A 24,036-nucleotide genomic window follows, 5' to 3' on the forward strand; every position below is an offset into this window, starting at 1 on the left:
ACAGGTAGTTTTAAGTTGACTAAAAGTGTGTGATTTGTAGAAAAAAACAGAACCTTTGCTGCTGGGGGAAGACAAAATCAATATATGTTCAATAATGATCTAAAATAAACCATTATCAAAACAAAAAACGGAATTTTGCTTCTTCTTATTTTCTCTTGTTCAATGTTGCCTTTTGTCATTTTTGGAAGATACATACATGCATATACAGTGTGTGTGTGTGTTTGTGTGTGTGTGTATTTCAATGCAGATATTTTGGGTTAAAGAGAAAAAGTGGCTAAAGTGCCATGATTTTTCATTAATCTTGTAAATAATTTCCCCATTTTTGGAAAATCTCTTAGTTTCAAAACAACAGACATGATCAAACTGCCTAACAGCTTGAATGAGCAATCATACAAAGAAGTATCAGCACATCTAATAAATGGATGCATAAATACAGTGTAATAAACATGTATGCATATCAATTTTGATGAACATGCTGGCTAGGAACTTTGGGAATAAACAGAGAATCTACACTTGGATCTATCCTACATTGCTTAGATTAGAATCGACAACTGCCAGATGTTAGGGAGCCACAATAATCCCTACTCTAGGGTCCATGGAGGATGTCTGCTTTTTTGCCCATACAGAAAAAAAACTTTAAAAAAACCCTTCTCTTCCCCACCTTCACCGTACCAATTTACCTCTCCAAGCCTCCATGGCCTTGGATGTAATTTCACCTGTTTTGCTCTGTATGAGACTGCTTTATTCCAGGGAAATGCTTTTTAAAAAACTCCAGAAAGTTTTGAAAGCCCTATTTTGTGGCTATTTCCTTTAGAGAGAGAGAGGAAAAATGTCCCAAAATGTGGCAATAATTCCACCAGTGCCTCGGGGCCCTTTCACACAGTCATATTATCCAGAATATCAAGGCAGAAAATCCCACAGTATCTGCTTTGAACTGGGCTATCTGAGTCCACACTGCCATATAACCCAGTTCAAAGCAGATAATGAGGGATTTTATTCAGCTGTGTGGAAGGGCCCTCACAGACCCTTAAAAATCCTAAAATCTTTTTTTTTTCCAAAATAGAATTTGTGGAGTGCTAGATGTCCCGATAGTCCACACAAATGTCCTTGGGAACTGCATGCAACCCACAGGCTGCATTTTCCCAGTTGTTATATATATTCAGTAATGATCATCCATATGTCAACAAAGTATAGCAATGATCTTTCTCTATAAGTAATTTTTGCAAATAATGTGTGAGTCTTGTTCCCCAGTGGCAAGAAGGCTGATATGTTCTTTAGGGCTGTGATGAGATATACACTGAAAGGACTGGTTCAACTGTTCAACTTGTGCAATTGATCGAGGCCCCTCACAGGTCAAGGGCCCAGTGGTGAGATTTGATTCTATTTCTTTCCCAGTCATGTCTCTGATTCTACCCAGTCTTCTACTTCTAGCTGGGGACTTCTGAGCATGCCTTGTAACTTGTGAGTACTGAACATGCCTAGTGAGTTGTTGTTGCTGTTGTAACATGCCTTCAAGTCATTTACATCTTATGCTGATCCTAATTTTTTTTTGGAACCAAGAGTCTGGTCATCCTGTGAATTTCAATGGCAGAGTGAAGAATTGAATCTTGAGTTGCAGAATCATAACTCAATGCTCAAATCACTACAGCAAACAACCTCATCATATAGCCACCAAAAAAGGTAGACCTTGCTTGGCTTCATCACAGGGTATGGGGAAGCCGCCACCCCATTGTCTGGCTCCTCTGACTGTTGATTCGATGGGGGAAGCATTGTGTGCATGAGAAACGTGTGGCTTCCCTCCACTAAAGTCAATGGCAGCACAGGAAGCCTCCTATGTTGCTGTGGTGGCGTGCTGGTTCCACTTCCTTTCACCCATGGAGCTGATCCGTTTGATGGGTGACCATGGGAACCATGGGCGACCAGGGCTGGATCAGCACATGGCACTGATTTTAGCCCCCCTATGTCTAGAGTTTCTCAAACTGTGTTCCCTCAAATGTTTTAGAATTCAGCTTCCACAATTTCGAACAGCTGGTAAGGTGACTGGGAATTCTGGGAGTTGAAGTCCAAAACATCTGGAAGAGCACAGTTTGAGAAACACTGCACTATATCATGTGGGAGAAAAAAATATTCTACCACTTGATGGCTACCAAAGGACAACACTGGATAAAACTATCAGAGGATTGTCAGGAGTAATCCTGAAGCAAGTCACCAGATTTATGGACCCAGGAGTACAGCAATCTGACAGCTTGTCCATATCGCAAAGACATCCTATTATTACTCCCAATTATAGCAGATCCATTGATTTAATTAGATTTACATGTGTTGGCTCATAATGCAACATTTAATCCAATCATTCTGCTGTAGTTGGGATGAACTCATCGAATTCAATTATGCCCAAACTTTAGTGAGATACATTATTGTCTTGAACCAACAATTCTAAAATATAAATATGGGTGGACTTGGTACCTGAACAAATAACTGGACAATGAGTAATGGAAACAATACTTTTTGGACTACCAGAATATCCTAGCCAACAGGGCCACTAAGAATAGTAATCAAAAAGCAAACACTTCTCTTCCTTGCTCTGTCAAGTGTTTAGCTAGAGGCTGTATTAAAGAAACAGATGGGAGGAAATGCAGTCAGTTGCATGCACTCAATCACACTGCACCATCCAGCCACATTTCTCTTATTGGTCTGTCTGTTGTGTCTTGCTAAAGTATGGGCATAATGCCTTTCCGATAAATTGTTCTATAATGGGTGAGCTGTCAGGGAGTTACACTGCTGTGCCCATGAGGCTTTTCTCCCATTTCCTTCCACCTTCAGCTTACTCCTCGCATTCTTTGTATCGTTGTACTCAACACCGTGTTAGAATAGCCAGGGGTTGCCTTAGCACAGCAGAACCTGCTTGCCTTTCTCCTGTTGGGGGAAAATAAAGATTGATGAGTTCTTCCCCAAAGTGACTTCTAAGGAGGTGTCACTGACAGGAATTTCCTGGATGAAGTCCGTAAGGGAGAGAGACTGTGTAACTTCTCAGCAGTAGAAATGCCCCTTGTGGTCTCCAGTGTAGCTAATAAAAGGAAAAGAAATGATTGCTTGGAGGGAAACCATTTATTTCACAGGTCTGTGGGCAAGGAGAAGGCTGGATGTTGCTTTACCTCCGCACTTGCCCTCCGCTGAGAACACAGAATTTGTGGTGATGAATGCTTCCTTCTGCCATGTGAAGAGCATGAAGTGGCATATTCTGTCCCTTTGCAGCTGCTTGTCCCCTCTTCCCTAAGAAAACAAATGACAGTTCCCTTTAGTGTCATCTTTTTTGCCTCCTTTTTTTTAAAAAAATGACTTTTCTCTCAGAGATTTATTGCAAGAGCTTTGCGAGAGATTTGCAGCAAGCAGTGCTCAGCCTGTAGTCTTACATCCTCACTCAGTGCCACAACCATAACTCTCCCAGAGTGGAATGATAGAACCTCGCGATGGCTAATAATGTATTATGATGATACTGTCTGGGCAAGAAGGATGGCACTCAGGTTTTCGGTGTCTCATTTGGGTTATGTGCAACTTTTCTCTCGCAAGGCTGAAACAAATGGTGTTGTCTTAGATAAGACCAAGGAAATTAAGCAATAACAAATAAATTAAAGTAATAGCATTTGCCTGTCACCAACAGGCATGTCTTTGCTAGAGACTGAATTGAATTAGGTGCAGTATACTGAAGTCCTTTTTAAAATGAATTAGTTCTTAGAACTTTGAATCCTGTCAGTCTCAGAATGCCAGATAGTGAGATGTCTGACAGGTTCTTAGAAGTCTGTTCTCTAATTACCATAACGTGGACTGTGCCTCTCCCGGTCTACTTGATGCCCTGGTATGATGAAGGGCCACTTTACTACTTTAGTTTTGCCCCAAGGAATTTTAGGATTTACATTTTAGAGGCATTTAGAATTCTTAGCCAGAGCATTCAGGTTTTTTTTGTGGTGTCAGGAGTGACTTGAGAAATTGCAAGTCACTTCTGGTGTGAGAGAATTGGCCGTCCGCAAGGATGTTGCCCAGGGACGCCCGGATGATTTGATGTTTTTATCATCCTTGTGGGAGGCTTCTCTCGTGTCCCCGCATGAGGAGCTGGAGCTGATAGAGGGAGCTCATCCGCCTCTCCCCGGATTCGAACCTGCGACCTGTTGGTCTTCAGTCCTGCCAGGACTGCGCCACCGGGGGCTCCTCAGTGATTCACTGTCATAAAATATATGGTGGATGGTTTGAATGGAATTATATGAAAGATGTATAGTTTGGGTCTATATAGTCTAGAAATGTCATCCTAAGATGAAGCCTGGAAAACTACAAGAAGGAAGTGGACTGTAATTAAAAGGTGCTGAACTGCTGACATTGATGACTTGAGACAATTATTAACTGTTGAATTTTTGGTGAAAAATGTGTTTACATTGTCAGAGACAATGGCTCTTTAAGTTAAGGAAATGTTTACAAGGTTCCTCACGTTAAGAAGCAAGTCAACACAGGGCTCCTTACGTTTACCAACATCAATTAAGCAAAGCCAACATCTACCAGGAACTGAGATAAAGCCAGGATATTTCAGGTTGGACAAACATCTATAATTCAGTTACAACGTTTGGGAACAACATCAGCAAGAAATATTGCTATATAAGTGACCTTATTACAATTCCAAAATTGTGGCAGACTGGAGCAGTCTAGCCGGCCCATCACTCTTCTCCTTGGGAAGGAGAGAGATGGTGTGCCTTTGGGAGTGGCAGATCTGCAATGGAACATAGTTTGGTCACTTGCTCCTTTTCTCATGGGAAGAGGAAGGAGTGCAATTTTGGAGTCATTATATATTTGCAGGCAGACAGTTTCTGCTGTAAAGGGAAACAGGAATCTGATCCTTGACATTATTCTTGGGGAACGAGGATGCATTTTGGAAGCTTTGGAAGTTTTGGAACTGTGCATTGGCAGCTTGCAGGGAAAGCAGGGTCTGGTATAAGCAGGTGCTTCTCCAAGAAGGGAAAAAAGGATATGGTAATATTTGGATGTATACATGAGGATGAATGAATGTGTAAGGGTAATGTGAATGCTGAGTAAAAATGTAATTTCCCTTTGTTTGTTAACCAATGTAACTGTAGGTTGTTTGTGAATTCAATGTAGTTACATCGAATCTGTATGTTTAAATATGTTCTGTAAAAGTTCTGATGCCTTATCTCTTACAGGAAAATTGCAATAAAAATAACCTATGCTTGAAAGTTATTGAAAAGTTATTCATAACATCATCAAACTATAAATCTCAAGATTTCCTATGATTCAACCATGGCAGCTAAAGTGGAATCATAGTAGTATATCTCTGTAGTGTGAAATGGCCAGAACTGAGAACAATACAGCAGGTGCCTATTTATTTATTTATTTATTTACTTTGCTTCTATACTGCTGTTCTCAGCCCAAAGGCGACTCACAGCGGTTCACAACAATAAGAGACAGCAGAAATTCAATGTACAATATAAAAACAGTTAGCAGTCTAATCCATTACACAATTAATAACAATAAATTAGCCAAGGAGTCAGAAACAACTCTTCAGGACCTAGGAGAGCTACCAAAGGCCAGAAGGAAATGGTAATAAGAGTTAGAGACAGTGTGTGCAGATATCCAAATTTTGCTGTTTGAGTGTCACATCAAGAAGAAGATGCTGCAGTAATTGCATCAGGGTTGGACTTTGGGACAGATACCGAAAGTGGCACGTGGCAGAATGATCAGGCGTTGGAGTACACATCTTGTTTGGAAAAGTACTGCACATCATCATCCAAAGAGTCCTTCATCCCACTCAGTTGGGAGATGAATGTGACCACTGATGCGATTATGCCATTTACTGTCATATACAGCTCCCAACTGAGAACACTCGGGCATTTCATCAATAAACTACAGACTATTCTGGAAAACAGTCTTATCTCTCAATATTCTTGGTGGTAAGCTTTTACTTATTTACAGAATGCCACCCAATCTCAAACAATTACTTATGTACAAGATGATAGGCAATAGGATGGAGAAATAGATTTTGTCTTTACCACAAACTCAAATATCAACTCTGAGCCACATCTACTTGCAAATGTCATCACAGTACCTTATCATCACCAAATATTAGAGGTATTTTCACTTCCTCATCTGCTAATGTGATATATGCCATTCTGTGTCAACAATGCTCTTCAGCACTCTCTATTGGATAAACACGTTTATGTGCCAGAGGATAAATGGACATGAATCAGATATTAGGAAGGGGTATATACAAAAACTAGTTTCAGAACATTTCAGTATTTCAGGACATTTCATCTTGGACCTCTGAACAGTAGTCCTTGAATAATTAAAAAAACAGCAAAGGAAGGTTGGAAAAGGAAGCAGAACTGTAATATATTCACAATTGTGGATGCTGAGGTTGGGGAACACCACAACATGAAGAACTGTATCAACAATCCATAGCATCAACAGTGGTTGGAATAGAGACAATGGTTTCCTGGCACACTATACATATTAGAATCATAGAATTATAGAGTTGGAGGAAACCACAAGGGCCAACACCCTTGGGCAGGAGCACACAACCAACGCAACTCCAACAGATGGCCAACTGCTTAAATACCACCAGAGAAGGAGACTGCACCACACTAAATAACACCTCAGCCTCATGATAGTTCTCTTGGCCAGTCTACCACACTTTCTTTCCAGTTCCCAGCCAACATCATACTACATTCCAATAACTTCCTCCACCATTAATATGGTTAGCCACTCCTCTTAGCATCGTGCCACACCTTTCCTCCTGCCTTTGCCCATCATCATCATCATCATCATCAACAACAACAACAACAACAAAAGCCAGACAAGTCTCCATGTGCTTGTATAATTCTTGTTTAATTCTGTAAAAAAAATACATCAACATGTATACAATGAATAGGTTTTGAATCCTAATTTATTTATACTTGTGTTTATTGCTAGTATAGCCTCTGAAGAAGTCCATTCAGTTCAATGCATAGGCTGAAAAGCATTAAGCTTTCCGCTGCCTTAGTGCCACTCCTGCCTCTGTTGTCACTCTGTGGCTGGGTGTTTGTGGCATGGTCATGTGTTTACTGTATTAGATAATTTTAGGTCACACGACCCTATGGTTTATTTTCTTCCCAGCATGCACAGACCTATCAAGCAATAGCCTTTCTTGTTCTCCCACCAGTCAAACCACATAGCCGGCAGTCCCGTTGTATGCTCCTCTTCTAATTCCCTTCCCTTCTAGCCTGAGTACTGAGCATAAGTGTTGTGGTCTAAACTAACTGAGGGGCCCTTAATTTTCCTGACAAGCATGTACACACGCATTCACTGGACAAAGAGTGACATGTGTATGGGTCAGTGGCACAACAGTAATGGAAAGGGGCTTCAAGGGTTCGCTCCTTGTCCCTTCCCCTGATCCTGCTCCCTCCGTCAGCCCCAGGGACCTGTTGACCACCGCATCCCTCCTCCCATCCAAGTCCCTTTCCTCACATTCAGGTATGACTGACTGATGCCAGGAACATATATGCCCTTCCTGACCCATTTCTGATTCCCTTCCCACCATCTCACTTGGGTATGAATGACTGATGCATGTCCTCCTTTCTCTCTGCCACACATCTACTTCCCAACTTTGAAAATATATTTAAAAAGTGGATTTAGCTAACCATCCACTAACCTGCCTTACCCTCCAACGGCCTCCCCATTGCACTCTGATCCCAATTTGAGGTGCAGGGCACATTTTTATCTACAAACAGCAGGGAGCTTTTTAAAAAACTGTTTTAAAATACTTAAGCATTTAAAAAAATGCTCCACTTTCAAAACTTAGAAATGCCGTGTGTTCCAACTGCACCAGGATCGAGGTAAGGATGAATTAATTTACCCATATGGTTTCAGCCTAAGTCTACCTCTTTAGTTACACACTTTACATTTATTACAAGCATACAAAATAAGTGCATACATTTTAAAGAGGATGCTTGAGGAAGAAGCACTCAGTCTAAGGTGTTAGAGCTAATTCTGGAGAGGTGAAGTCACTTGCTATTAGTACTTAAGGCTTCTTCTCCATGATTCAGCCCTCACATGCAAATCTGTTCTATTTAGGATGAGTGTAAAAAAATTCAGTCATCTTATCATCTGGCTTTTATATATTTCCAACTGCTCTATATTTATAGAATGGCTATAATAATACCACTCTGTCTTCTTGTTATGATTCAGGTGCATTTCTGATAGGTTTGATTGAGTTATTCTGCCATATGGCCTGATAAAACACTTGCTCAGTGTGTTTCAACCTGGCTATATACTCATATGTCCCATTAAACAAGCCACAAACCAGTCAGCAGTAAGGAACAGGGCAGGATCAAGCTGTGAAGAACCCATAGGAACTCCAGGTGAAGAAAGTGCGTGTTGGGGGTGGGGGGTTGCTTGAATACTGTCCAGACTTGTATACATCTATACATTTTAGTTTTAAAAATCACCTCAAAAATGTGGGGTTCTCTTCAATCCTGATGTCACCTGGGATTTCAACATCGACGATCCATACTTGGTTTTTTAACACGATCGTGAGGTCAGGAGTATTGTGCTCCACAACTCTGTCAGTCTGAATTCGGAAGTCCCAGAGTAGCTTGACGTGTTCATTTTCTGTAACTTTTTCAGGCTTGTGATCCCACCAGTTCTTTGTCACAGGCAGATGGTATTTGTGGCACAAGTTCCAATGAATCATCTGAGCAACTGTGTTATGCCTCTGCTTGTAGTCTGTCTGCATGATCTTCTTGCAGCAACTCAGGATGTGATCTATTGTTTCATCTGCTTCCTTGCAGAATCTACACTTGGGATCTGTCATTGACTTTTCAATTTTGGCTTTGATGCCATTTGTTCTAATGGCTTGTTCTTGGGCTGCCAGAATCAGACCCTCCTTTGTCTCCTTTGTTAAAGTTCCATTTGTGAGCCACATCCATGTTTTTTCTTTGTCTATTTTGTTCTCAATTTTTTTGAGGAAAGGTAGAACAAAACAAATCAGGAAGTAAGTTAAGCATAAATCCTACCAAACACAATTGAGTGCAACTTCTAACCAAAAAGAAATCAGTCAATTAGTCCATCATGAAACTGGGTTACCAGTTATCTTCTTCAGGTTCTCTTATAATGTGCTTTCCATGAAAGCAGGCTAAGAGAAATGGGTTTGGGTTGAAAACTTCCAGAAATATGGCCATTTCCCCCAGAATCTTAGGTGTAGGCAGAGCTTGGATATTTATTTTTGAAAAATAATTCATTTTGACTATTTGTTGTGGTGTTTAAGAAGTAATAGGTGGTCTTTATAAAACCAACTTGTTACATTATTCATGTCATTACTTGTAACTGTTTGCTACATATTTAATTTTTTAAAATGGGATTATAAGCCAATGGCACAAATCTTTTAAAATTCCTGTTAGAATGACTATAAAATATACTTTTAAATAATAGTAAAATGGAAACAATTACTCACCACACCATTAATATTAACTTCATTCCCTCTCATTTCATTACTACTGAAATGTAACTTCATTCTCATTGGCAATAAAAGTAATTAACTGCTGGTTACTCTGTTATTTGAACCTCATTAATTCGGAGCTCTTGGAATAAATGCACTAACAATGACTAAATATGTTGCTTTTCTATCCTATCATTTCCCAGCCTCATTCACTGAAATGTGGTGGTGGGGATGATTTACAGGCATCACCCACTTCTATTTGTAAACCTCCTGTGTTTTCCCATTATTTTATAGGGTTTTTTTCTCCTTAACACAGAAAATCCATTAAAGAAGAAAAGATAGAACAGCTGCGCATTGCCTTCTGATTGCTAGTGTTATGAGCTCTCCATCTGGAAGCATCTTAATTCTTTCCATTTACAATATCCATCTTGAGAAACCAGGTTTAAAATGCAGACCTCCTGGAAACAACATCTGGCTTAATTTTTGAATGTTTTGCTTTTTCTCCTGCTGCTTGTACCACCTAACCTGATTGAAAGTTGTCACTGATCCTAATAAAAGCACTGCATACATTCGGAAATTGGGATTTTCAAACATTGTGGCACCACCGACTAATATAATTAGCTTTGTGGAACTGCTTTGAACAGAACCTAGTATAGTGTCTTGTATGATGACATGATTTATATTACTTGGGTGCGTGTGGAAAAGAAATATGAGTAGTGTGGTAGTTCTGTTCCAGAAAATGTGTATGCCTCTATGCTGATTTGCTTTTTAATGACAAAAGGTCAAGCCCTCTGGCCAGAAAATGAGAGAACGTAAAGAGTATAACCCATAGTAACATGGAAAATGAGAAAAAAACAGCTCCTCAGACAAAATAATATAGAATAGCATAAGCTGTGTCTCTCTGTGCACACATATGTATGGACTTATGATGGCTCATCTTGAAAATAAGTCAAAAAATTACTGGAAAAATCAAAATCTTTGTTATTTTTGTGCACACAATATTTTAAAAATAACTCATCTCTCTGCCTTTAAAAAAATGCAAGCCATATGTGGATTCCTAAATGACACTTCTGACACACACCTTCCTCCCTCATTTTGTAAAATCACATATTTTTGAGTGAGAAGAGCAGGAGCATTTGCAGCGCATATGAAAAAAGGGAAGGTGGGGATTTTCCCCCTTTTTCTGGCCCAGCATCAGTAGTCTTGGCATTGGGAAAAATCAGCAGGAACATGGTTATTAGGTAAAAGCCTTTTTGGAGCAATCATTAGTGACACAATATTTTTTTAATGTATTGTCAAAGGCTTTTATGGCCAGAATCACTGAGTTATTGTAATTTTTTCAGGCTGTATGGCCATGTTCTAGAAGCATTCTCTCCTGACGTTTCACCTGCATCTATTGCAGGCAACCTCTGAGGATGCCTGCCATAGATGCAGGTGAAATGTCAGGAGAGAATGCTTCTGGAACATGGCCACACAACCTGAAAAACTTACAATAACCCAATATTTTTTTTACTTTATTTTTATTTTGCTTTTCTCCTGATATAGGGATTCAAGGTTTTCCTGGCACATAAGGATGTTAGCTGGAGGGAATGAGGGAAAGGAGAAACTGTGCAATTTGATCAACACTCAAACACATAAAAGGGGGATCATAAAAGGAGATATGGGAGAATATTGAACTGAGGAGAAAAGTAGAACACAATTCTATTTCAGGCCCCTTCCACACAGCTGTATAAAATCCTCATTGAACTGGATTATATGGCAGAGTGGACTCAGATAGCCCAGTTCAAAGCAGATATTGGAGATTATCTGTCTTGGTATTCTAAGTTATATTGCTGTGTGGAAGGGCCCTTAGTCTAATTCCCAACCCCCTTTAAAGCTTTCCTTTCTTTTCTTTTTTTAACGAACTGTGAAAGTTCATTATAGTCGGGCTTCCAAATTTGCAGATTTGATTAAACTGCTCTTTGGGAATACCTAGTTCTTCTTTATTTGTATTTTTTCCACATTCACAGAGGTTCTGCATACATAACTGCAGTAAATTGGAGTGCTGACTGGACTAAGGCCACTCAGCCATATAACCCAGAATATCAAGGCAGAATAACTCACAATACCTGCTTTGAACTGGGTTATCTAAGGCCCCTTCCACACTGCCCCTATATCCCAAGATTTGTTCTCAGATTATCTGCTTTAAACTGGATTATATGAGTCTCCACTGTGAGATAATCTGGGATAAACAGATAATCTGGGATCAAATCCTGGGATATAGAGGCAGTGTGGAAGGGGCCTGAGTTCACACTATCATATATCCCAGTTCAAAGCAGATATTGGGGGAATTTATTCAGCTGTGTGGAAGGGGCCTCAGTTTAACTCTGGAGGATTTGGCATTTTCTTTGCAGATACACATGTATGGATGCATGTGTGACTCTACATAAGTGTTAATGTACTGCACAAGGACTTTTTTGTGAATGTTTTGTTGAAAAATGTTATGAGTAGATTCCAGGAACCTTTTTTAGAATACACAAAGCTAGAAATCTGGGTGGGTTCTTCTGAAAGTTGATAAGCACGATTATGAGAGGGACAGTTGGGAACTGGAAAGATGGGAGTTTGGGGAGGAAGAAAGGATGCAAAACAAAAAATGGACAAGACAGTAGTAACTTTATGCTTTCAAAGTTTGCAGTTAGAAGCACTGAGTCTTGCAGTCCCAGCTTAGGAGACAAGTATATGAGTGTTTTATCTTCCATAGCACATTTTATGTACGTTTTCTCAGAAGAAAGTCGAAATGAATAAAATGAGGCTTATTCCTATGATTTTATGTAGAGAACTGTGGTACCTCCTACTTCCTAAACTCAGCCTTCGTTGTGCCTCAGGCTGGGAACTGCTTCTCAAATTATCTCTATGATGCTGTCATTCCATAAAAGCCCATCTTTTATATTTTTCTATTATTTGGCACAGAAGTGGGAATCGTGTGTCTCTCCAGATCTTGTTAAACTGCAACTTCCAGCCAGAGTTGCAGTGCAATAATATCTGGACTGCAACTTCCACACTAGCTTTTGCACCACCACATCAATATAACTATTGATGTTGCAATGAGCCTTCTGTCACAGAGCTATCTTGATAACATTTATTCAGAGGTGATCTGCTATTGCCTTCCCTAAAGGCTGAAGAAATGTGTCACCCAATAGATGAGCAGAGATTTGAAATCTGATTTCCCAGAGTCATAATCCAACATTCACACCACTGTACCATGCTGGCTTTCTAACTATATGTAATGGAAATAAATACACATCACTCCCATTTACTCCTGCTTTCATTTCTCTCTCTTACCTCTTGCATTCCCTGCCTTGAATATTAAACAGGAACTCCCATGGAGGACCTGACATTTTGTAAAGTGCTACACTCACCAATGACGCATAGATATGTAAATATAAATAATATTTTAGTTAACTTTACTACCCAGAACAGTGGAATAAGAACAAGAAATTATCTGCTTTGCAGTTATTATTTTGGAATTGATCTGCATCTCAAACAAACTGCCAAAAGCGGTTTATAATGTGATATAATGTGCTGTGTCCTATCTGACATGTAGCAGAGGTCCCATCTGCACTGATTACTTGGGTCAGTGTAGAGGTGGATGAGCCCTGTGGCGGCCAAACACAACACTGGGCTGATCTGTGTTCACGCAGGGTAAGGCCTCCTTAATGCAGCCTTGTTCTGCATTAGCCAAAGTCCAATTTACAGTTTATGGCTTCTGGGAATAGTTGCTCTTTCCCCTGCCCTCATACCTGCTCACCATTGATGATGGGATGTCCTGGAAAGGCAGGAGGGGAGATCCTCTTTCTCTCCCTCCCTTGGAACCCCACCAACTTGGCTGACGTCACTGCAGGTAGGACCCATGTCACAGTCAAGAGACTGCCATGACATAGGAGACACCCAGCAGTGCAGAACTTCATTTGGTGTCACTGGGCAGTGAGGATTGCTTCTCACCTTTGTGGGAGTCCCTGTTTGGACCATATTTGGGGCCAATCTGGCATGTTGTATGGGCCCCAGATTACCGCTCAGTGTAGATCTAAGCATAATGCCCCACAAGGTAGCTTCTGATTGCTGTTTCTATTGAGGTGAAGTGGGTTTCACTCTTGACCAAACGACACTCATTGCACAAATATTCCACTACACAAAGCTCTCTGCAGTTGTTGGTTTAACTTTTGTAGATTTCTATTTGTGGATTTGATCAATATTGTTTCTCTAAGATCCTCTACATCCTCTAGCATAACTCTATGGTCAACCTATGGCAGAAATTGTGGAGAACCTAGAGATTCCTATACAGGTTTAAAAAAACCACATTTTTTTAAAAAAAATATATCTGGTTTTCCAATTTTCCCAAGGATTTTGTGCCTTAAATGCTACATTCACTTTCTTTTGAATAGAAACAAAAATGTTCTTGGTCATAGTATTCTCTTGATTTGTATCTCTTGGGCTTGTCTGTAGCCACTCTTCTTATCTATAGTCACTCTTCTTCTTTGCCAATGTATCCATGCAGATGAGAGAAACAAAGTTCACAATAAATAAGAAAATATGGGGGAATTCTTCCTAAGAGGAAGAAATAACAGGAACAAGACCAGAAGAAACTAACTCAAGGTCATGCAGGGATCTGAGACCAAAAAGGGAAATCTAAAGCACAATCCAAGTCTTCACAGATTTTAATGTACCATAAATGAGGAGCACAAATCACTAGAATAATTACCAGAGTTTATAGGAAGAGCATCCCATATATGAAAATCTGCAATACAGGAAATCCCAAGTTACAAACATCCGACTTACAAATGATTCATAGTTAAGAACAGGAGTGAAACATCAGGAAGTGAGAAAAATCTACCACTCGGATGGGACCACAGGAGTGTTAACCCTTCCCTATACTAAGTAATATATATATATAACTGGCAGGAGTTACACTTAAAAATATACCTGTTCCGACTTACAAACCAATTCAATTTAAGAACAAACTTGCAGAACACAATTTTGTTCATAATTTAGGAAATGCCTGTACTCCAAAATCCCAAATTGTCCCTCTGGGTGGCTGAGATAATGACATCTTTGCTTTCTGATAGTTTAATGTACATAAACTTTGTTTCATGCATGAAATTATATAAAACATGGTGTACAAAATTACCTTCAGGCCATGTATATAAGGTGTGTATGAAGCACAAATGAATTTTGTGTTTTGGTTTGGGTCTCATCTCCAAGATTTCTCTCTATGTATGTTTATGTAAAAAAGAACATTTAAGAGATTGAGATATAGGGTTCTAATGGGTATTTAAGATACAAGTGAAGACTTGCCTCTTCCAGCAGGCCTACAGCAACAGTTTTAATGGTGAATTTTAAACTGGATTCCTTGTTTTTGTTTTGTGTGTTTTGATACATATTTTCTGGAGGTATGATTTAATATGTGTATTTTATGGAGTGTTTTAAAATGATTATGTATTTGTTTATGTTTTAGTAATGCTGTAACCCGCCATGAGGAGAGGCAGGCAAAAAATAAAACTATTATTATAATAATTATTATATTGTGGATTATCTGACTTAATATATGGTTGTGTGGACAGGTCCTGAGGCCCCTTCTACATGATATCGAGCTCCTTTTAGTAGGGTCTCCTCCATCCATCTTGCCTTTGGTCGGCCCCTCTTCCTTTTGCCTTCCACTTTCCCCAGCATCATTGTCTTCTCTAAGCTTTCCTTTCTTCTCATGATGTGCCATACTGCCATACATTCAAGGATTTTCTCCCTTGATATTCTGTGATATAGGGCTGTGTGGAAGGGCCATAGGGGCCCCTTCCACACATCTGACTAAAACTCCATATTTTCTGCTTTGAACTGAGATATATGTCAGTGTGGACTCAGATAACCAGGACTGTGGCGGGACTGTGGTGCAGCTGTCTGAGTGTCAGCTGCTTTAAGATCACTTCTGACCACAAGGTCATGAGTTCGAAGCCAGCCTGGGTCAGAGTGAGCTTCCGACCAATTGTGTAGCTTGTTGTCGACCTTTGCAACCTGAATCCGGGAATGCAGAAGTACTTAATCAGTGTCGCAGATAGACGATAAAAGCAACAGCTCCCCTGGCGGCCAGGAAAAGTTAAATAGCCTCTGACTGTCTGTCTATATCTGTTGTGTGTCTTTGGCATTTATTTATTTATTTGTCGTGTCAGGACAACCAGTCAAATTATATTACATTTCTAACAGAACAAAGCAAGCAAACAGACAAAATACAAAACAGTTTGGTAGTTGATCAAATGTCCCTTGACCAGTATCTGGCCATATGGAGTGCTTCTGGTGTTGCTGCAAGAAGGTCCTCCATTGCGCATGTGGCAGGGCTCAGGTTGCATTGCAGCAGGTGGTCAGTGGTTTGCTCCTCTCCACACTTGCATGTCAAGGATTCTACCTTGTAGCCCCACTTCTGAAGGTTGGCTCTGCATCTCGTGGTGCCAGAGCGCAGTTTGTTCAACGCCTTCCAAGTCGCCAAGTCCTCTGTGTGCCCAGGGGGGAGTCTCTCATTTGGTATCAGCCATTGGTTGAGGTTTTGGGCTTGAGCCTGCCACTTTTGGACTCTCGCTTGCTGAGGTGTCCCAGCGAGTGCCTCTGTAGATCTTAGAAAACTATTTCTAGATTTAAGTCGTCTTTGGCATTGAATGTTTGCCATATATGTGTACATTGTAACCCGCCCTGAGTCCCCTGCCGGGTGAGAAGGGTGGAATATAAATACTGCAAATAAAGCAGATATTGTGGGTTTTTATATTTTGACCTTCTGTGTTATATGGCTGTTTGGAAGGGCCCTGGGTTGTCGGGAGTCCAAACTGCCATATAATCCAATTCCATTAAGATTTTATACAGCTGTCTAGAAAAGGCTTACGCTCAAAACTGGCAACAACCGGAAGCGAGCCGGGCGGGCCGGTTCAGCGTGCCGGACAGCGCCCTACAGGGGCCTCTGTGCCAGCGTTCCATTGCGGCGCGCGCCACTCCGCGAACCCGCAGTGGTTTCTCAACGAGAGAGGCAGCGCGTGCGTGTGTGTGAACACCCGTACAGGGTGTTCCCAGCAACTAGGCTCGGCTCGCTTTCGAGTCCCGGGAGGGGAGGGTTCCGAGTTTGGTTTCTGGGTCAGGCTGTGTTTTGGAGGGTGGGGTGAGGAGGGTGGGAAAACAGTAAGCTGTTGTGTGGCTCCGCTCCCTCTCTCCTTCCCCCTCCCACTTTTCCCCCCTCCTCCTCGCGCTCCTCCTCCTCGCGCGACAAGCCCCGCCCCTCAGGGGGGCGCCGCGCGACGCTGCCGTTAGGAGGCGGGAGGAGCGGACGCCGCCTCAGCAGTCAGTCCACAGCTTCTGCGGGCGCGCGAGAGAGGGAGAGCGCGTGAGAGGGAGAGGGGCTGGCTGGCTGGCTGACTGACTGACTGACTGACTGACAGGGCAGGCGATACTCTCGACAGCGGCCGCCGCTTCTCCTCCTCCTCCTCCGTCTCTTTTCCTTCTTTCCTTCCTTCGTTTCCTTCCTTCCCTTCCTTCCCTTCCTCCTCAGCCTCCCGCCGCCGCCGCCCTGGGGCCGGGCGGGCGAGCGGGGCCTGGCGGCGGCGCTTGGATGCCTGGAGCCCGCGGCAGAGAGCCAGCCCCTCCGAGCCCGCCATGGGCTGCTGCGGAAGCGCCGCCTCGCAGGTGAGAGGCAGAAGCACAACAACAACAACCACCACCACCAGAGAAAGGGGGGGGGGGTGGAGGAGCGAGGAGTAGGAGATCATAATAATAATAATAAGGGGGGGGGGGGGGGAGAAGAGCCCTGTGTGTTGGGGAGGAGGAGGATATAATAATATTAATAATATTAATAATAATAGGGGGGGGGGGAGAAGAGCCCTGTGTGTTGGGGAGGAGGATATATTATTATTATTATTATTATTATTAATAATAATAATAATAGAGGGGGGAGAAGAGCCCTGTGTGTTGGGGAGGAGGAGGATATAATAATAATAATAATAATAATAATAATAGGGGGGGGGGAGAGAAGCGCCCTGTGTGTCGGGGAGGAGGAGGATATATTAATAATAATAATAATAATGGGGGGGGGGGAGAAGAGCCCTGTGTGTTGGGGAGGAGAAGGATATAATAATAATAATAATAGAGGGGGGGGGGAGGGAAGAGCTCTGTGTATTGGGGAGGAGGAGGTTATAATAATAATAAAAATAATAATGGGGGGGGGGGAGAGAGAAGAGCCCTGTGTGTTGGGGAGGAGGAGGATATAATAATAATAATAATAATAGAGAGGGGGGGGGAGAAGAGTCCTGTGTGTTGGGGAGGAGAAGGAGATCATAATCTATATAAATAAAAATGTAATGTTCATTTGTGGGATTACATTAATTCAAAAACCGCTGGATGAATTGACACCAAATTTGGACACAATACACCTACCAGGCCAACGAGTGACCATCACTCATAAAAACACTGAAAAAGATACTTAAGAAGCAAAAAAAAACAAAACAAAATACATTACAATGCATGCGCAAAACCACATATATGCACATATATACACACACACAAAACACATATACAGAGACTCGGCCACAGCAACGCGTGGCAGGGGACGGCTAGTAATAATAATAAAAGGGGAAAGAGCCCTGTGTGTTCCTGTCCTATCCTCTTGCGCCAATGCACCTCTATTACCATATCATAATAGTGGCATATTTTTAGAACACTCTCTGCTTCCTTCCTGGAGCCAGAACTTATGCAACCCTACTTATAGGATCCAGTGTTGAGGGTCAGGCCCAAACCCCATCCAGGGCCCAAACCTCAGCCTCCTATCCTTCCTCCTCATCCCACCCACGCGCTGTGAGCTGGCTCCCTGGTTGCCACCGGGAAAACTGTCAGATGGCTGTCGCCACAGGCCTCCTCCGCCAATCTCCCGCTTGGGTTATGGATGTATATCCGCTGCGGTGGCATCCCAAGTGCAAGGAAGGAAAGGAAGGGGAACAACCAGTCCTTCCTAGGCAATTCACTGCAGCGTTGTCCCCAGTCTCTCTGCACTTCTCGCCTGAGTGGGGTTTATTTAATTCGTTCATCAATTCCTAGAGTTGGAGACCCCCCCCCCCCCCCGGCCATCCACAAACTCCCTTTCTGCCATATAGGAACAGCACAATCAAAGCACTCCCGGCAGATTTCCATCCAATCCAAGCATGGGCAAACTTCGCCCCTCCAGCGTTCTGGACTTCAGATCCCACAATTCCTAACAGCCAGTAGGTAGGCATCCTCAGTCTGAAGTCTGTTGGAAACTAGGCAAGTGAGGTTTATATATCTGTGGAATGTCCAGGGTGGGAGAAAGATCTCTTTTCTGCTTGAGGCAAGTGTTTTTTGTTTTTTTTTACCATGAAACTGCAAGTTGCTTCTGGTGTGAGAGAATTGGCTGTCTGCAAGGACGTTGCCCAGGGGACGCCCAGATGTTTTGATGTGTTGTCGAAGGCTTTCATGGTCAGAATGACTGGGTTGCTGTGGGTTTTCTGGGCAACATGGCATTCTCGGACGTTTCACCCACATCTATGGCAGGCATCCTCAGAGGTTGTGAAGTCTGTTGGAAACTAGGCAAGTGAGGTTCATATATTTGTGGAATGTCCAGAGTGGGAGAAAGAACTTTTGTCTGCTTGAGGCAAGTGTGAATGTTGTAGCTGGCTACCTTGATTAGCATTGAATAGCCTGGTGGCACAGTGTCTTAAACCACTGAGCTGCTGAATTTGCTGACTGAAAGGTTGGCGGTTTGAATCAAGGGAGCAGGGTGAGGCTGTTAGCCCATGCTTCTGCCAACCTAGTTCAAAATATGCAAATATGAGTAGATCAATAGGTACCACCTTGGCGGGAAGGTAACGGTGCTCCATGCAGTCATGCTGGCCACATGACCTTGGAGACATCAACCAACAACGCCAGCTCTTTGGCTTAGAAATGGAGATGAGCACCACCCCCCAGAGTCAGACAGAACTAGACTTAATGTCAGGGGAAACCTTTACCTTTACTTTAGAGTTTTTTAATACATCCAGAAAACAGGTGTTAGCTGGCCCTGATTGTTTCCTGTCTGGAATTCCCCTGTTTTCTGAGTGTATTAAAAAAAACTCTAAAACCAGTATTAAAAAAAAAACCCTCTAGAATCAGGACAGTAAATAAATAACAACACTCAGAAAACAGAGGAATTCCAGACAGGAAACAATTAGGGCCAGCTAACACTTCCCGACAAAGGATTCCTCCAGGCAGGAAGCAACCAGGTTTGGAATATGCAAGGCTATTCAGTGCTAATAGAGCTGGCCAAAAGCAACGTTCGCACTTGCCTCAAACAGACAAGAGTTCTTTCTTCTATCCTGGTTATTCCACAAATATATAAGCCCCACTTGCCTAGTTTCCAACAGACCTCACAACCTCTGAGGATGCTTGCCATAGATGAGGGTGAAACATCAAGTGATAATGCTTCTGGAACATGGTCATACAGCCCAGAAACTCACTGCAACCCAACTGCTATTTTATTTTATTTGAGAAATTTATATCCCACCTTTCTCTGAGCACAAACTCAAGACGGCTACAACAGAATAAAAATGTACAATGTAAAGTTAAAACAACCAATTAAAACATAAATATTTGAAACAGCAAACAGAAATAAAACCAGGTGAACATTAAAACCAAGATAAAAACCCAAAGTTTTCACTCCCACTTATTTGGTTTAATTAACCACTTTCACAAAAAGGAACATCTTCGCACCGCGACTGGGTAGAGCCAGAAGGCTCCCTCCCCAGGGGGGGATAACAGTCCCAGGGGGCGGCTAAATCCATAGGGATTCATCCAGAGTTTGAAGGACACCATCCCCTCAAGGGTGGTGTCAGCAGACCTGGGAAAAAAATCCTGCAGGGCAAGCGGGCCGCCGCCTCTGCCACCTTCCTCAAGAAACAAGGACCTTGTCCTCCTAAAGTACATATCGGAAGGTGTCTCCACCACACTCATAGGCAGTGTCTTACACTCTTGAACAGCTCTTGTTGCTCTTCCTGTCCATGGCAGTGCCAAACTTTGGGTACTGCCTCTGTTGCTCACTATTATTGTTGTTGCTGTTGTTGTTTTTGTTATTATTATATTTACCTATACCCTGCTTTAACCTATATAGCCCTGCATAGCTTTGGTCCAGGTTACTTGAGACACCGTGTCCTCAGTTGCAGACCAGGGCAGACGTTATGGTCCAGTATGGTCTCCATACAGTCTAGGACCAACATGCATTTAAAAACCACCAAAAAAGGCACATTCTTGGGGGCGTCTCCGAAGCTATGGAAGTTAGATCGGCTTTCACACTGATGTCATTTAGGAAAGGTGTGAAGACCTTCCTTTTAAAAGCAGGTTTTAATTGAAGCCAAGCATTTTACAGTCAGAGGGGTCATTTAAGACTGTTGTTTACCTTTATGGTTTTTATAATATGTATTATCTATTTTAGCTAAGGATTTATGTTCTATGCACTTTTAAGATGTTGTGACCTGCCTTGAGTCTGCTCTGGAAAAAGGCAGCACAGAAATCTCTGAAATAAATAAAAGCACCTGGAGAGCCGAAGTTTGCCCATTCGTGGTCAAGGGGGTTGGTGCTCCTTTTAGGCTCACCTGGGGTGGACTAAGCTATGGACTTTTAGACAAGGATGGTTCAGTTATTGAAGAGTAAAGATACAGTATTTACCTTGACCCTTTGATAAGTCAGCCCAGGATTTTTGGGTTGGCTTTTTGATTAAAATTTCTGGATTTAAATATAAATATATACAGTCCTTTGGCATCCCTGTTGTTGCACTTTCTACGTCTTGTGCTTTGAAATACTCCACCACACCCAGTCTTTATAATTTGTTTATCTGTTCTCCAGACTCGGGAAGCTTTATTTTACAGCATTCTGATATGTTTCAGTTGATGCATCCAAGTCATTTCTAACTTTTGGTGGGCCCAAGGTGAGCCTGTGTTAGAATATTTTTGGTAATATTTGTTCATAGTCAGTTTGCCTTTGTAACTGAGAGAGGGTCACTCTCCCAAGGTCACCAGGATTTGAACCATGGACTCCAGAGATGTTGTCCAACACTATATCATGCCATCTTAGGTCAATTTAGATATGCAAAGTTAAAAAGCAAATGAACATACAGCTCTGATATATCTCGATCTACCTACCTGCCTACATACATATACTACTGTTTTTCTCTGAAACTCAGCTTTATCTAGGTAGTGTTAATCCATTTCATCTTTGTAACAGCCTGTGAAGTAGCTCAGCTTAGATGTAGTGACTTGCCCAAGGCCAACCAAGATACTCCACATCCAGACAAAATGCTTCAGTTACTTTACTATACATCTTTCCTCTTGAACATTAGAACATTTTCCACCTTTCTCTGTTTCCATAGAGGCATACACTCAAGATCTTTTAAAATGGATCACTGTCTTAAGACAGTTTCAAAATAGTTTTCAAAAGACATTGTTTCATTGTGTATTTAATACTGCAGAGATTATTAGTAGTAGTAATTATGAAGAAAGAAACTATTTGAGGGGTACTAGCAACCTTTTCTGTTGGATTAAACATATGGGAGAAAACCCCTTAAATATGTAGATGTGTTCTCTCTGCCCCATAGCTGTGTTCTGATGGCCTGTTTCATGTCAGACTGCTGCATTCTTGCAGGATGATTGTGAAGTTTTTATTGTCCAGTGATGGACATGGCTAATTTGTTACAGTTGTGCCCAGACTGCTTTCTGTCTTTTGTGTTTGTAAAAGGCAATTTGTCAGTGTATTGTGCTCTATCTCTCCTGTTCTACAGGATCATCTGTCCCTGCTGCAGAATAGCATATTACGTGAGGCTGTAGCAATATATTTCAGTAGCCATAGATGGAACGGATATGTGCTGTATATTGACAGCATTTTCCTTGATGTGTTTTTATGAATGTAAGTTTACTTCTGAAACAAATATGGAATAAATAATATAGGAATAAATGCGCCATTTACTATTGGCAACACCCAAACTGCCAAAAGTTGGGGGTTTGGTATATGGTGAAACAGTATTCTGACTATTGGATTTATGTGTGTGTGTGTGTATATATAATTTTTTCTTCATTTTTGGTCATGAAAGATTTGTCTTTTGAGGGCTGGGCTCAACTTGAATCTTGTTACCAACTGTGTCATGTAGATCTTGTTTTTCAAGGTCCAAACAACATGCGTAGAAAGCTTATCTTATGATAGTATTAATTTACTTCTGGTTCATGACTAGCCTTTTCCTTATTTTTCTGGCTATAAATGTGAACATCTAAAACACTGGAGGGCTCCTCCCCTTTTTTTCGCCAAGGTGATGTTTTCTTCTGTTTTCATTGCAGAAAAATTGGAAATTTTGGAAAAAGTAGAAAAATGTGTGATGAAATGTTGTTTCTCTTGGGAAAAAAATGTCTTACAAGTTTTACTTATTCAAAATTCTAATTTATACTACATTGTATAAAGATCGGAAAAATGCAATAGCTTCAATTCCTGTATATACTTTAGACACATGTATAATACACAAATCCACAATGGCTATACCCAGAAAACACTTCAGTTTGTAACTGGACAAAAAACTATGTATCCATTTGAAAAAGGCTTCTTAGGGCTATCATTCTGTTTCCACACTGGCCAACTAAATGGCTATGTAAAGCCCATGGGCAGGGCATGAATACAATAGCACCCTTCTGTTCCTGTTCCCTAGCAACTGGTATTCAGAGGTAGATCGCCTCTGATATTGGAGGTAATGTATAGCCATCATGACTAGTAGTCATGAATAGTGTGCCCTCTATGAATTTCTCTTAATCCATTTTAAAAGCTATTCACGTTGGAGCCAATCTCTAACTCAGGGAATTCATATTTTAGTTAAGCACAATACGAAGAAGTAATACTTCTCTGTTCTCACTCTGTCAATGTCATAGCCATCTATAGTGTTTGAGAATAGTTAACAGACCTCTTCCCTTTAATGGCCACCATCTTCATTGTGCCAACGTATCTTTGCCTTTCCCTAGTCCAGTGGTTCTCAACCTGTGGGTCCCCAGATGTTTTGGCCTTCAACTCCCAGAAATCTTAACAGCTGGTAAACTGGATAGGATTTCTTGGAGTTGTGGACCTAAACTCCTGAGGACCCACAGGTTGAGAACCACTCCCTTAGTCATTTCTGAATTTGTCTGCTTGGTTGAAATTCATCACACACTGTGTCTACTGCATGCCCTGTAACTTGGGGCCCTTCTACCTGGGCCATTTGTGTTAGTACTGATTTGGAGTGGGGTATTCTGGATCAAAGTAGTGGTGATCCACACTGCCCTACACCAAGCCAGTTTGGCAGCAGGTAGGTGTCTGTACTGTGTGGCACAGAGCTGCCCCAGTGGCCGGATGGAGTCAACACTGTATTGCTAGATTGCCATTCTTAACTTCTTCCTCTTGTCCTTGCCTTAACTGCCATCATCAGGCACAAATTTGCTCCTTCACTCGTCATACTCCTTAACTCGTCACATTCACTGAATTGCCCTCTCCTTTTTCCTTCCCTTCTGTGATTG

The 24,036-nt window shown here is 41.7% G+C and overlaps 1 protein-coding gene across 2 annotated transcripts in view; it reads left to right on the forward strand.

Moving 5' to 3' along the window:
* Positions 1-16,712: 16,712 nt before the first annotated feature.
* Positions 16,713-24,036, forward strand: part of SLC44A1 (solute carrier family 44 member 1) — a 99,177-nt gene continuing 91,853 nt past the window's right edge. Inside the window, exon 1 of one of the 2 annotated variants that reach the window (XM_060762567.2) lies at positions 16,713-17,161. In XM_060762567.2, the coding sequence (XP_060618550.2) occupies positions 17,132-17,161 (30 nt within the window). In that variant the 5' untranslated portion in view covers positions 16,713-17,131. The remainder of the gene's footprint in view (positions 17,162-24,036) is intronic. The other variant, XM_060762568.2, reaches the window with a different exon arrangement.

This window comes from Anolis sagrei, chromosome 2 (genome assembly GCF_037176765.1).
Source record: "Anolis sagrei isolate rAnoSag1 chromosome 2, rAnoSag1.mat, whole genome shotgun sequence".
NCBI classification, from domain to species: domain Eukaryota; kingdom Metazoa; phylum Chordata; class Lepidosauria; order Squamata; family Dactyloidae; genus Anolis; species Anolis sagrei.